The sequence below is a fragment of the Apis florea genome, unplaced genomic scaffold (genome assembly GCF_048593485.1).
Source record: "Apis florea isolate Af1SG1 unplaced genomic scaffold, ASM4859348v1 contig_3379_pilon, whole genome shotgun sequence".
NCBI lineage: Eukaryota > Metazoa > Arthropoda > Insecta > Hymenoptera > Apidae > Apis > Apis florea.
In genome coordinates, this window is record NW_028256750.1 from 1 (window position 1) to 14,433 (window position 14,433).

General features: G+C 22.3%; 2 protein-coding genes across 5 annotated transcripts; one reads left to right on the top strand and one right to left on the bottom strand.

The window, feature by feature from the left end:
- The first annotated feature begins 3,103 nt into the window (after positions 1-3,103).
- On the top strand, positions 3,104-9,591 carry LOC100869435 (ubiquitin carboxyl-terminal hydrolase 8). Of its 2 annotated transcripts, XM_086912342.1 has the most exons (12): positions 3,104-3,320; positions 3,501-3,850; positions 3,990-4,357; positions 4,421-5,309; positions 5,376-5,545; positions 5,611-5,749; positions 6,003-6,152; positions 7,029-7,265; positions 7,471-7,575; positions 7,659-7,865; positions 7,950-8,308; positions 8,450-9,591. In XM_086912342.1, exons 2-12 carry the CDS (start codon positions 3,584-3,586, stop codon positions 8,562-8,564), a joined length of 3,006 nt encoding a protein of 1,001 aa, XP_086768468.1. In that variant the 5' UTR covers positions 3,104-3,320; positions 3,501-3,583; the 3' UTR covers positions 8,565-9,591. The 2 variants fall into 2 exon arrangements, with proteins under 2 accessions (XP_086768468.1, XP_031773703.1); XM_031917843.2 differs by lacking the exon at positions 3,104-3,320 and having other exon boundaries at positions 3,757-3,897.
- Pngl (N-glycanase Pngl) lies at positions 9,441-12,720 on the bottom strand. Of its 3 annotated transcripts, XM_086912344.1 has the most exons (8): positions 12,589-12,720; positions 12,108-12,463; positions 11,718-12,013; positions 11,413-11,643; positions 11,157-11,331; positions 10,568-10,987; positions 10,247-10,478; positions 9,441-10,024 (listed from the first exon to the last, which is right to left on the bottom strand). In XM_086912344.1, exons 2-8 carry the CDS (start codon positions 12,327-12,329, stop codon positions 9,909-9,911), a joined length of 1,692 nt encoding a protein of 563 aa, XP_086768470.1. In that variant the 5' UTR covers positions 12,330-12,463; positions 12,589-12,720; the 3' UTR covers positions 9,441-9,908. The 3 variants fall into 3 exon arrangements, with proteins under 3 accessions (XP_086768470.1, XP_086768469.1, XP_086768471.1); XM_086912343.1 differs by having other exon boundaries at positions 9,441-10,478; XM_086912345.1 differs by lacking the exon at positions 12,589-12,720 and having other exon boundaries at positions 9,441-10,478; positions 11,718-11,985; positions 12,108-12,403.
- Between the last annotated feature and the right edge of the window lie 1,713 nt (positions 12,721-14,433).

The window sequence follows — 14,433 nt, forward strand, 5'->3', positions numbered from 1 at the left end:
AATATAAGATAAAAATTGTTATACATAAAAAAGTATTGAAATATAAATTAATAAAATGTGTATTGTTATTATATTGAAAATCCTAAAGTAATTTAATTAACAATCAATTATTTATTTGGAAAAAAAATAATCAAATCTTTAAGATAAAAAGTAAAAACTATATAAAATTAAATTAATCGTATTAAAATAAAATAATAAGTTAACTCAAAAAATTTTAAATTTTAAAATTTTTAAAAACTTAAAATTTTAAAATCCTAATTAATAATGATAATTGTAATGGTCAAAAAAAAAACAAATAAAAAAAAGGAATAAATTATTTTTCAAAAAATTATCAAGTATCACTATAGTTAGTAAATTATTATAATAAATTATTGTAATAATAATATTATTATTGAAATATTGGTATAAAAAATAAAAGAAAAATTTTTAAATTGTTAAATAGAAGTATTACGAAATAGAATAGAATAGAATTGAACGCACTTCAAGCAAAGCATCTAATCGTTGCGAGTTTCGATAACAGAATGATCGCCCGCGATGTATCGAATTATAAATTGAGAAGGAGATAACAATTCGGCAAATTGAAATATCGAATATGATATGAATGCGAATCATCAATTATCTGGAAATGTTCTCATAAAAAATATTTTCAGGCTTAAGATTCGAGCAGAAAAAAGAACATACAAATATATAGTAGAAATAATAACATATGAATTTAAATTATACAATTAACATTTAGAAAATATGTATATATGTGAAATATATAATGCTATGTGAATAAAAAGACAAAAAAATTTTATATATAACTATTACTTTCTGTTAAAATAAATCTTACCATATTTATATAAAAATTTTTCGATTATTTCTTGTCATGATGTTTAACAAAACTATTATATTTTTAAAACTGTCTTACTTTCAAAGTTCCAATCAAACGATAATCTGTCACAAAAAATTTAATTAATTTTAATTTTGGTATAATAACGATTAAACAAACGTGTATTAATTAAATAAAACTTAATAATATAACATGCTTTATCAATAAAAATTTTATGTACTTTTGTCGATGAAACGCAGTTTATTACTACTACTATTTTCAATTGTCGATTTATGACATGCGCACTGTAATGCGTATAGATTCATCTTGCCCCTAGATCTTAGCATCTTTTTGATTGGTTGGAACGATATGGTTCGCTATTCATTTTAGTCGCGCGAAAATTGAAATATGTATAACATGTTATATCTTTTATCTGTAAATTTAATTGTATATATTGAAATTTTATAGAGATATTCCCATAATAAAAATAGATTATTACAATTAATTTAATATAAAAATTATTCAAATTAGAAAGATCAAATTAAGATTTATATTAGAATTAATGTATTATAGCATATAACATAATTATCATTTTATATTAATTATTATAAAATATTACATATAAATATTTAAATAGAATTTAATATTTGTAATAAGAAATTATGAAATATTGATAAAATAAAATATTATTTTATAAATTAATTCTATGGATCAAGATTTTGAATATGTATACACATTTAGATATTTGATGCTGATTTTTTTGATATGTGTATCTTATTATAATTCATTTGATTTTTTTAATTTATAAAAATAAATATACGTGTATATGTATATATATTTAAAAAAAAATCACTTCCTATGAAAATTTTTTAATATTTTAAAGATATCCTAAATATTATTTTAATATTTTTGTTATTTTTAAAGAACATTAAATTTAAAAATTTGAAAAAGTTTAATTTTATTTCTAAAAATATAATACAATATATTAATTATTATTTTTGTACTATTGAATTAATTATATTATATATATTATAATCGATTCAAAGTAAATATTGATTTAAAATAAATTATAAATAAAAATTTGATAATATGAAAAATAAATAATAGCATAGTATTTTTTTTGATTTTTAAAAATATTTTTAAAAAATTATAAATAATTGCAAAATATAATTGTATTAATAAACAAAAATTTATTTCTAATTTTTATAATAATATTCTTTTAAAATGTTATACTAATTCTGAAATTCTAACCTCAAAAAAAGTCATGTCAATGCATTCTATATTATAATTAAATACTTTAAATATAATCTTTCTAACTGATTAAATCTTTCTGAATAAAGCTTCAAAGAAGGAAATAATAAAATCAAATAATCTAAATTAAGAAAAGTTATTAAATTATAGAATTACGAATATTAGGAATATTAATGAATATTTGATTTTTTTTAATTTTTATTATTATTATTAATATGTAATGTAATAATAATAATTATTATAATGCAAGTGTAATATGATTATATAATTATCCTACAAAATGTAATTTATAAAATGATAATTGATTCTAAATACAAACTATTTTTATCTTAAATCGATTTATTAATTATATAAATTTATAATAAATTAATTTTTTTCCATTTATTTATGAACTAAAAAATTTTAAAACTAAAGTTTCTAAACCAATAAAAAATTACGATATTAAAAACTGTTTTTGGCTTTCATAATTTTAGAAATTAAAATAAGAATTTAGTACCACCTTAATAAATTTTTTAACTACGTAAAAATAATCGATAGAAGTATATTTTGTAATAAATATATAAATTTTGTTTATTTAATTTAAAAAAATAAAATTATTTAATAAAACTATAGGATAATTAAAAACAATATTTTCTTGTTATTTAAAATTACTATATTTTTATTAAATTTTTTTAATTAGATACAATTTATTTTATATTTTACTTTATTTTCGTATATAATATTTGTAAAATGTATAAAATATTTATTATTAAATGAAAATTATTAAATTAATAAAAATTATGAATTCGTATATTATATTTAAAAAATTTAACTATAAATAGAAAAAATTTTTATAATTTATTTTATTTTTCCATCTTTATTCTACTTATGATTCTAATGAACTATTTATGATTTTAATAATCAATTAAATAATAAACTTATTTAATGACTTTCTTTTCGGAATATTGCATGTTATTAATAATCTATGTGGTACTCAAAATATCAATTAATTAATTAATTTGTAATATATTAAAAATTTTTTTATGCAAAATAGAGGGCGCCAATGATACAATAAACGTCACGTTACTAAGATGTAGAAAAGCGGTAGTACTTTATTTAATCGAACAATTTTGTTGAAGAACAAAGTGTTTACAGAATTTTGACATTTCTACTTACAAATAGAAATGTCATTCAATAGAATTTTTCTTATATTATCATAAAAAATACTAATATTAAAGTTTACATATTTATAAAAATTGATAACCATAATTGTAAAAAGGTAACCAATTTCAATTATATTAGCGATTTTTTTGTGGATTATGCCAATTTATAAAATTATATATTTCAAATGGAATTATTTGGAATATATATAATGGAAATATTTATTTCAAATTTTTATTTTAAATATAAATTATACCATTTTTTTTTTCTATTTATTATAATTCCATATTTTTAACAGGATGATATATAAAATATAAAAAATATTATATAGAACATTCTATTTTAAATAAATCAAGATTTATAACAGTGAAAGTAATTAAAATGACTGAAAAAACATCTTTACGTTATACCAGTATAAAAGATCTATTGCAAATAGCCAGAATTAATTACAAAGGGAAAAGACCATCTGATATTTATAAAAGGCTTCCTGATATGTTTAATTTGGCTGAGAATGCTAAAATACGAGGAGATGAGGAGAATCAATACATCATGTTAAGGAGATGGTTGAACTGTATTGATTGGTTGAAAACTACACAAGAATATAGAGATGACAAAACATTCTCCTTAACAAATATGCATGTGAATCAGGTGGGGAGTGGCGTATGTTTTATTAAACTTATCATTCACAGATAAAGGTATTCCAAATGTAAAATTTTGAGGTGCTATGTTAATATTAATTTTTAGATGATTTATATATACAAATAAAACATTATAACATTTCTTTTAGATCAATGAAGTAAAAAAAATACTTGGAGATTTAAATCGAAAGTTAGATGCACGGTACAAAGTGCAATTAAAAGAAAAGATGTTAGAGAAAAATAATATTGCAGATAAAATGGATATAGATAATGAAGCTGGAACAGAAACCTATATGACTCCTATTGATGGTCCAATAAAATTACCTGAAACACCAACTAGAGATCCATTGGTCAGTGATAATGAAGAAATTATAAACTGTGATCAGTTATTCCAATTAATGCATAAAGTAGATGGTAGATATTTGATTATTGATATAAGACCTAAATTACAATTTGAAACTTCAAGAATATTATCTGACAAATCTGTTAACATTCCTGATAACAAAATAAAACCTGGGTAAGTAAAAATATCATCAAAAACAATTTTTTAAAATATTTAATTTTTTTTATTTAATTCTAGTGCATTAACATCGCATTTTGAAGAATATCTTCATAAAGATAAAAAAGCATTAGATCTATTTAGGCATCGAGGAGCACAATATGTCGATGTTATAATTCTAATTGATTGGGATACATCAAGTAAAACATTGACATCTGAAAATACCTTAAATATATTAAGAAAAATTTTAGAAGATTGGGATCCTGGTATAAAATATAAAAGGATCACTATTCTAGATGGTGGTTATGCAGAATGGATAACTCGTTATCCAGCATTTACAACAAATCCTAATATTGTAGAACCTACTTTAGACAATGTCCCAGATGAAATATTAGATAATATAGAATACCCTGAATTGCTACATTTTGACGAAGAAGAGAATGTTATTAAATCACATGAAAATAAATCAATTAAATTAAAACCAATAAGTAATGATGAAATTACATCAAAAGTTAGCATTACAAATGATAAAATGTGGTACAAACATATGGAAACGGAAATAAGTAATAATATTTCAACACGCTCTAAAAATTTTATTGATAGCTCTATTGAAATAGGAAAAGTTCCTAAGGACAATACAAATTTACGACAGTACGATAATTCACTGAAATTTCAACACAAAAGAAATTCATTGAATATTATGAAAAAAAATATTATATCTGCAAAACCAATAGTAGATAGAAGTAATAAACCAATTTCTTTGGACACGTCTACATCCGAATCGAAATCAGTTTTGAAATTAATGAAACAATTAAATGAATTAGCAAAGAGTAAACAAGAATTGGAACAAGAAATTTTAGAACAAGAACGCACTTTGTACATGCAACATGGTATGAAATATAAAAGTTCAAATGAAGAAGAATATATTCATAATAATGTAAAATCTTTATGTTTAAAATTGGAAGAAAAGGTAAATTAAATAAAATAAATTAATTAAATCATTATCATTTAATTAATAAATAATTGCTTTTTACAGCAAAAAGAGTACAAGAAAATTGAAGATGAACTTACTAAATATTATGCAAAGATAGAATCAATTAAATTCAATCCTGCAGAAGAAAATGAAAAAGGAAATCTCGAATTTACTCTCGCTTTATTAAAACGTCGAATGAAAGATACTTCTGCGGATCGAAAAAAATTACGAGAGTGAGTATAAAAATATTATGTTAATTATTGCAATATATTATATATTATATATTTTTTATTACCAGAATATCAATGAAAAATAATTACAAAGAATTGTCGATAAAAGAAAATGAAACTAACATTCACAAGGAACCTCTAAAATCAGATAATTCTTCAATGGGAAGCAATTTAGAACGTTCATATTCTAGTCCAAATTTATTACAGGTAAATTCTTCTAATTAATTCCATTTGCACTGAAATAATGTGTCTTGCTTATTCACAGTTATTTATTTGTATTAGATTTATAAACAATATGTTACATATAGTGATCATTATTTATCCCAGATAAAATGTACATAATATTATATTTTATATTAATATTATATTTGTGAATCAATACCAGCGCAAATAATTAAAAAAATAACTTAAAAAATAGATAAACAATTTTTTTATTTTTTTTCTTTTATAAAATATTCAGTTGACAGATCGTAAAGCACCACAAATAGATAGAAGTTCGAAGCCACAAGTCTCATCGTACAATCAAAATGGAACTTATGGTGATAATAAAGTATCTCATTTAAGTTGGGCAAATCGTGAAGAAAGAATGACACCTGTTCATGGAAGTGTAGTAAGTATCTATGGTATTCAAAAATTAAAAAAAAAAAAAAAAAATTGAAATTTTTTAAAAAAAAGTTTAAAGAATCAATTCTCATTTATATCATTTAAAATTTCATCAATAATCGTTCATAATCACGTGTTTATATTCCACGTGAATGAACTAAAATATTAGATATATATAATTAAACCCTATTTTAATTGAAATATAAATATATATATGTATATATGTATATATATATATATAAAATATCAATTAAATGTTAAAATAGTCCGAATATAATTTAAAATTTTACAGTAGAATAAAATTACGTGATTTTTTGATTTTGTTTGAAAAATAAACACGTAAATATAGAAATATTTTCTACTTTCCTCTATGGCTTCTCAATCCAATTTATACTTGTTTAAAGTAACGCGTCATAGTATTTGTCAGTATTTGTTTGATTATCACTAACTATGGTGATATTCATTTCCATAACTAATTAAAAGTTACAATAATATAAAATATTATAACATTGAATTTATAAATATATTAATTAATAAGATTGTGTTCATTGTGCTAATATAGAATGATCAATTATAATTTATTTTTCATTTTCATTTTAAAAGATCTGAAAGAGTATACTTATAATCAAATAAAGTGTAAATGAAAAATGGTAAATTTGTCTAGAAAACTTGTACCGAATTTTAATGTTTATTATTTTAAAAAGGTAATTGATAATTTTCGAATGACATACAATAATGACACGATATTAATAAAGGAAAATATAATTCTTAATTTTTGTTACATAAAAAATCATTAAATAATTTTTTATTATATAAAAGAATCAATGAAATCAGTAAAATGTGAAATATTTGATACAATATATTTTGTATTATCGTGTTACAGCATCCAGGTATTACAGGATTGAAAAATTTAGGCAATTCATGTTATATGAATAGTATTATACAGTGCTTAAGTAATACTACGCATTTAGCTAAATATTTTATGGATAATTTATATGCTGATGACTTGAATATAAATAATGATAATAATACACAAGGCCAAGTTGTAGAAGAAGTAGCTCAAGTGATTAAAGCACTTTGGAGAGGTCAATACAAGAGTATATCACCGCATGATCTTAAGGTTTGATATTTTTTGTTTATTTTTTATAAAAAGATTTATAAAATACATAAATAATATTTTTATAAGTAAAAAAAAATTAAAAAGATTTTTTTATTTCTAAAATATTAATAAGTATAATGTTTATTCATTTTTTTTTAACTATATACATTATACTTTGAGATTTATATATATGTGTATGTACTAAAATATAATTTATAATTGCTAGATTGCTGTGGGACAATATAAATTACAATTTGAAAGTTATGAGCAACAGGATTCTCATGAATTTCTTACTTTTCTTCTAGATTGGATGCATAATGACTTAAAAAAAGTAATATTCTATTTTGTTACCATTAAATTTCGAAAAAATTTTAATGTAATTTAAATTTTATAACTTTATTTTTATATTCATAGAATTGTAAAGTGCCTCTGGAAATGACAATAGCCGAAAAGGCCTGGGATAAGGCAATGGGATCACAAAGATCCATAATATCCGATTTATTTTTTGGGCAGTTAAGATCCACTATTACATGCAGCTTTTGCAAGCAAAGTAGTACAACATATGAAACTTTCAATAGTTTAACAATGTCATTACTTCATTCCAATCGATGTACATTAAATGTAAACTCGATTTTCAATTTTTTCTTCTAAAGTTTCAAGCAAAAAACAATTTTTTTTCTTGTTCACTAAAAAATTTTTTCATAGGATTGCATCTTAAAATTTGTAAGTGGACAAAAAGTGGTAGGATGGAAATGCCCAAAATGTCAAACACCTCGCGAAGCTACAAAAAAATTTGACTTTGTAAAATTAGCGCCTATCATCGTCATACATTTAAACCGTTTCGCTGAAAGTGGTGGATGGCTCGAGAAACGAAATACTGCTGTCGATTTTCCTCTCACGGATTTCAATTTAAAACCATACTTAGTAGCAGATAATAATAGTACCGCAATTTCAAATATTCGCAGTTATAGTTATAGTTATAGTTTATATGCAATGTCTAATCATTATGGAACTATGGAAGGTGGTCATTATACGGCCTTTTGTAAAAACGCCGTTCAGAATAAGTAAGTAAATTATTTTTTTATTTTTTTATTCATATATTCTCTGTAAAGCTCTAAGGTAATGAACAAAAGAACATAATAATTATTTGAAATAATGTAAGTATGTGATTTATCAAATCTTGATCAAATCTGTGATTTTTTCAGATGGTATAAATATGATGATCAAACAGTTACAGAAGTTTCGGTAAATCAAGTAAGATCTCAGAATACCAGTGCCTATCTATTATTTTATACATCTTTTTCGAGCAATATTATTTAGTATTAACACAAAAAATTAAATGGCTAATTTATTACTTAAACACTCGTGAATGTTTTATGACGATGTAGATAATTGAATATTTTTTGTATGTACATGTATGAATATTAATTATGTGAATGTACACATAGCATCATGTCGGATTTAATTGGTTAGGATATACATATATATGTACATTATATATGTATATATATACACACACACACACACACACACACACATACACATACACACACATACACATACACATACACACATCATGCTAATGTAAATAACGTTAAACGGAAAAATTAGATCTTGAAGTATATTGTGTGATAAAAGAGTTAATTTAAATGAAAAAAAAAAGATATATTATAAAAGAACATATTTGACTTTGATTGCACTCTATTTTGTTTATATGTTTTAGTAACTTTGTTCATCTTTATATGTTGTAATATAAATATTTTACGTTTCTTTTGCATTTTTGAATATGAATGCCATACATTTCCCGTTTAATATAATTTCATTGTCATGTTAACTTATATTATTAATTTCGTTAACGTATACATTATATAAAATTATTTATAATTATTTCATTAATTCTCATCATATTCTTTTGAAAATGATTAAACTATTCAAAGTATGAATTTTATTTCAAAAGTATAATTACTTTAGTATCTTATGATATACAGATATCAATTTTTTCAGTATTTTGCATCTTATAATATATATTACAAATTTAATACGACATATTATTATATACATAATAAAAAATAAATATAATAAAAGAAATAAATAATAATTTTGGGATATATAAATGACTATAAAATAACAATTATTATGTTATAAGGAACTGTTTCTATGATATGAGGAACGTATATTAGAAAAAAAAAGATAAAATATGTATAAAAATAAATTGTGTTTATATATTATCAATACTTATAAAATCATTAAAAGACATAACATTTATCAAATATCTTCATAAAGTGCCATCAATAGTTTGCTTATTTTGTATATGAAATAAATATTTTCAAACTTATGAAGCCCAAAAGCTAGTTTTTATTTGCAGTATTAGTTAACAATCTAATTTTATAATTTTATTTAATAAATATTTGCAAATTTTATTACACAAATTTAAAAAGTTTTCTTATTATTTAATTATAAAATATAAACTTAAATATATAACTTTTTTAAAAAGAAAATAATTTTTAAATATGGAATGTGTTTTTATCAATTTTAAAATATAATTAATTCATCTTGATATGTTTGATAATAATAGTATATAGCGTTATTGAATATGCACAAAATATGGATAAAGTATATAAAACTCAAAATTCTTAAATCAAATTATACAATTCAATTCTGGAATTACTTCTCTAATTCAATATCAATCAATAAAGATCGATCATCTTCAATTTCTAAACTTTGTCGAAAAAGTTGTGCATGTTGCCATGCACAATCACCTTGACCACCAGAAATAGTTGCTGTAAGAATTAACTTTACTGCTCCTTTTACTTGGTCTGTGTAATAATTAGAAATGTCGCTAATGAATAAAACTACAGATTTGTTTTGATTTGCATTATTGAAAAACGCTTCCAATTCCCACGATACATTACCATCATGAAATACTTTACTGATAGCTTGTAAATGAAATATTCTCACGTATAAATTTGGATTTGCGATTACAAAGCACCATCTAATCTTACCAAAAATTGCTGTTGTAGAACGACATAAATATACAATTTTCCAATCGTGTTCTACTTTTCGAAATATTCCACCTTCTATTTCGTTTGTTCCATTTTCCCAACCAGATATATCTGTTAATATTTTACCATCATTATCTTTTATTATGTATATATCTTTAATAATAGAATATTGCAGATGAAATGTTTCTCCATATTCTGAGATATTCCAAACATAATTTTTTTTTACATTTGACTGAAATATTTAATTAAGAAAATTTTATTACATTAGCGATACTATTTAATCAATTAAATAGTAATTAAAAAATAACTATTTCTATATACTTCAGAAATTTCTCCTCTTGCTAATCTCCATTCATAAGAACCAGTAGATCGTCCTTTATAATTCTCATCGTCGTCAAAATTCTGTTTGTTTGGAACATGTATCAATTCTACAAGCTCTAAAAGTCTTCGTTTTATAACATATTGTTTGCGAGAAGCACTATAATTTGGTAAAGACTGACGATATTTATTCAGCGATTCAATGAATTGTAATAGCTTATTTTCAGAACAAATATTCCTTCTATTCATTACAGTTTGTTGATCATGTGTATATCGCCAAGTAACATCTTGTACTTCATCTCTTGAGAAAGCTATTATGTAAGATAATTTTTTTTTCCAACCTTTTTCATACATTAATGGTCTATCCATAACATCTTCACATGGATCTAGATGAATCCATTTTTTTTCATGTATCGACCATACCTAAATTATTAATATATTGATTATTCAATTAATTCAATATTTATTGTACATTTTTTAAAGAATACAATTGTGAAAATATTTTCGAACATAAGGTTTCTATACTGCAATGAGTTAACGAGTACCTTTGTATATATTTTCCATTTACGTAAGGGCAGTGACCATTACACACCTCTGTCCAAATATGATCTGTTCGATCATATATAAATCTTGCATCGTATCCTAATGTTCGACAAAAAAGAGTAAACACATTCGCCCATTCTCCACACCGTCCACGTCTTAAAGTTAACAATGGCTCTGGATCAGAGTAACGAGGGAATTTTACTCGTGTTGCACACTTAGTACATCTAAAATAATATTTAATAAATATTACTAATTATATTTTTTTTAACAAATATTATTTTTATAATTAAAATGTATTAAATTACTTATGTATTTCTATTCGTGAACATCTAGGATCATCAGACAATATTACTTCCTGTTGTTTGCATTCTGAAAAACATGCAGTACATTTTGGACTATCAATCCATGTAAAGAATTTATACTTAAACCAATGCAACAGCTCCATAAGAAATAAATCTTTAGCATCATCAATATCATCCTCACTATACTGTTTCATAATACCACTTCCTGAACTAGTTTGATTTACCTTAATATGTCTAAAATAAAAAATTTAATAATTAAAAAAAATAAATTTACTGTAGAAAATCTTTGAATAAAAAATTATATATACTTATGCAATTGTCTAATTCTTGTCATAGTAGCAATTTCAAGATCTACAATAGGTATTACTTTTTTAGCTTTTTCTTGTAAATTTGCATCTTCATATCGTAAAACACTTTGAAAATTATCTATAATAGATTTGAAAAAATTCTTCTCTTCTCCTGTATATGTTGGAGGCATCAAATTATACAATGTTGCATTTTTAACAATAGGTATTTTTGAAAGAGAGTTTTTATTAAGCAATTTCTGCAGAGTTTGTAATTTTGAAAGTGGCGCTTCTGGAGGCAAAGAAAGACAGTCAGTAGTCTATTGAAAAAAAAAAAACATATTACTGTTCAAAATTTGTAACATTTATAATTCATATATATTATTATTTTTATAAAGTAATCGTTTTTATTACCTCGACGAAACCAATGTCAAATAAACATTCAATAGCTCCAAGAGCTGGAAGTAATTTTGCTGTAACTAGCGGATGGTCAAGCCTTACTTCTCGAAATTTTTTATCATTTGGATGTGATAAAATATTTTGACAAACAGTTAATAATGCATTTTCTGCGTCATTTCGTACCTGTTCATCGTTTTCTTTTAATAGATCGAGGGATCGTAACAAATCTTTTTCCATGTTTAAAATACTTTTACACGTGTAAGCTCAAAAAAATATAAATTTACAGATGGAATGCAAGTCACTCAATGAACGTACTTATATGTTTGGTATTCTTAATCGTCTAGTAGCGCTCTTCGCCATAGATAATAAAACTGGATATAACAGAAAAGTGTTTAAAATAATTTTTGTATTTATACATTCATGCATTGGAACAACAACATAAAATTTTTGATTATTTATTATATTTTTATTATTATAAATAAATTTTTGATCATACCTTGATCATATGTAGAAAATTATTATATATATTAAAAATAATAATTACTATCATTATCATATAATGATACATTAACTACTAAAAAACTACTATAAAATATATATACAATTCTAATAACAAATTCACTTACCATAAATAGTGAAAGAAGGCACAGATGAAATACAGAATAGACATGATATGCAATGCTTTTTTGTGCCTTAGAAATTCGGCTCTTTTACTATTTTCAAGTCACGTGCGACGTTATCGATTCAGTATAGAAACAATTGTAGCCGAAATTAAAATCGAATTTCATTATAAGAATTATAAATAAATTATCAAACAAATTATTTTATGATGAATGAAATATAGATATCTATATTTTTCAACTTCATTATTTTGATAATATAGATGATTATGAAATAATTGATTTGTATAAATTCTGAGCACAATGTCTGTAATTTTTTTCTGGTTTCATATATTTTCCAATCCCTTTTTCAATTTAATTTTTTGATATTAGATTTCAATCTTTCTAATTTGAATAATTTTTATATTAAATTAATTGTAATAATCTATTTTTATTATGGGAATATCTCTATAAAATTTCAATATATACAATTAAATTTACAGATAAAAGATATAACATGTTATACATATTTCAATTTTCGCGCGACTAAAATGAATAGCGAACCATATCGTTCCAACCAATCAAAAAGATGCTAAGATCTAGGGGCAAGATGAATCTATACGCATTACAGTGCGCATATCATCAATCGACAATTGAAAATAGTAGTAGTAATAAACTGCGTTTCATCGACAAAAGTACATAAAATTTTTATTAATAAAGCATGTTATATTATTAAGTTTTATTTAATTAATACACGTTTGTCTAATCGTTATTATACCAAAATTAAAATTAATTAAATTTTTTGTGACAGATTATCGTTTGATTGGAACTTTGAAAGTAAGACAGTTTTAAAAATATAATAGTTTTGTTAAACATCATGACAAGAAATAATCGAAAAATTTTTATATAAATATGGTAAGATTTATTTTAACAGAAAGTAATAGTTATATATAAAATTTTTTTGTCTTTTTATTCACATAGCATTATATATTTCACATATATACATATTTTCTAAATGTTAATTGTATAATTTAAATTCATATGTTATTATTTCTACTATATATTTGTATGTTCTTTTTTCTGCTCGAATCTTAAGCCTGAAAATATTTTTTATGAGAACATTTCCAGATAATTGATGATTCGCATTCATATCATGTTCGATACATTTCAATTTGCCGAATTGTTATCTCCTTCTCAATTTATAATTCGATACATCGCGGGCGATCATTCTGTTATCGAAACTCGCAACGATTAGATGCTTTGCTTGAAGTGCGTTCAATTCTATTCTATTCTATTTCGTAATACTTCTATTTAACAATTTAACAATTTTTCTTTTATTTTTTATACCAATATTTCAATAATAATATTATTATTACAATAATTTATTATAATAATTTACTAACTATAGTGATACTTGATAATTTTTTGAAAAATAATTTATTCTTTTTTTTTATTTGTTTTTTTTTTGACCATTACAATTATCATTATTAATTAGGATTTTTAAAATTTTAAGTTTTTAAAAATTTTAAAATTTAAAATTTTTTGAGTTAACTTATTATTTTATTTTAATACGATTAATTTAATTTTATATAGTTTTTACTTTTTATCTTAAAGATTTGATTATTTTTTTTCCAAATAAATAATTGATTGTTAATTAAATTACTTTAGGATTTTCAATATAATAACAATACACATTTTATTAATTTATATTTCAATACTTTTTTATGTATAACAATTTTTAT

Excerpts from the sequence above, each read along its gene's own strand:
- LOC100869435 (XM_086912342.1), top strand. The coding sequence starts at position 3,584 with ATGACTGAAAAAACATCTTTACGTTATACCAGTATAAAAGATCTATTG. Across the intron at positions 5,750-6,002 it reads CTAGTCCAAATTTATTACAG|TTGACAGATCGTAAAGCACC; the intron begins GTAAATTCTTCT and ends TAAAATATTCAG. Across the intron at positions 6,153-7,028 it reads CACCTGTTCATGGAAGTGTA|CATCCAGGTATTACAGGATT; the intron begins GTAAGTATCTAT and ends ATCGTGTTACAG.
- Pngl (XM_086912343.1), bottom strand. The coding sequence starts at position 12,329 with ATGGAAAAAGATTTGTTACGATCCCTCGATCTATTAAAAGAAAACGAT. Across the intron at positions 11,644-11,717 it reads AGAATTAGACAATTGCATAA|ACATATTAAGGTAAATCAAA; the intron begins GTATATATAATT and ends TTTTTATTTTAG. Across the intron at positions 11,332-11,412 it reads TCACGAATAGAAATACATAA|ATGTACTAAGTGTGCAACAC; the intron begins GTAATTTAATAC and ends ATATTATTTTAG.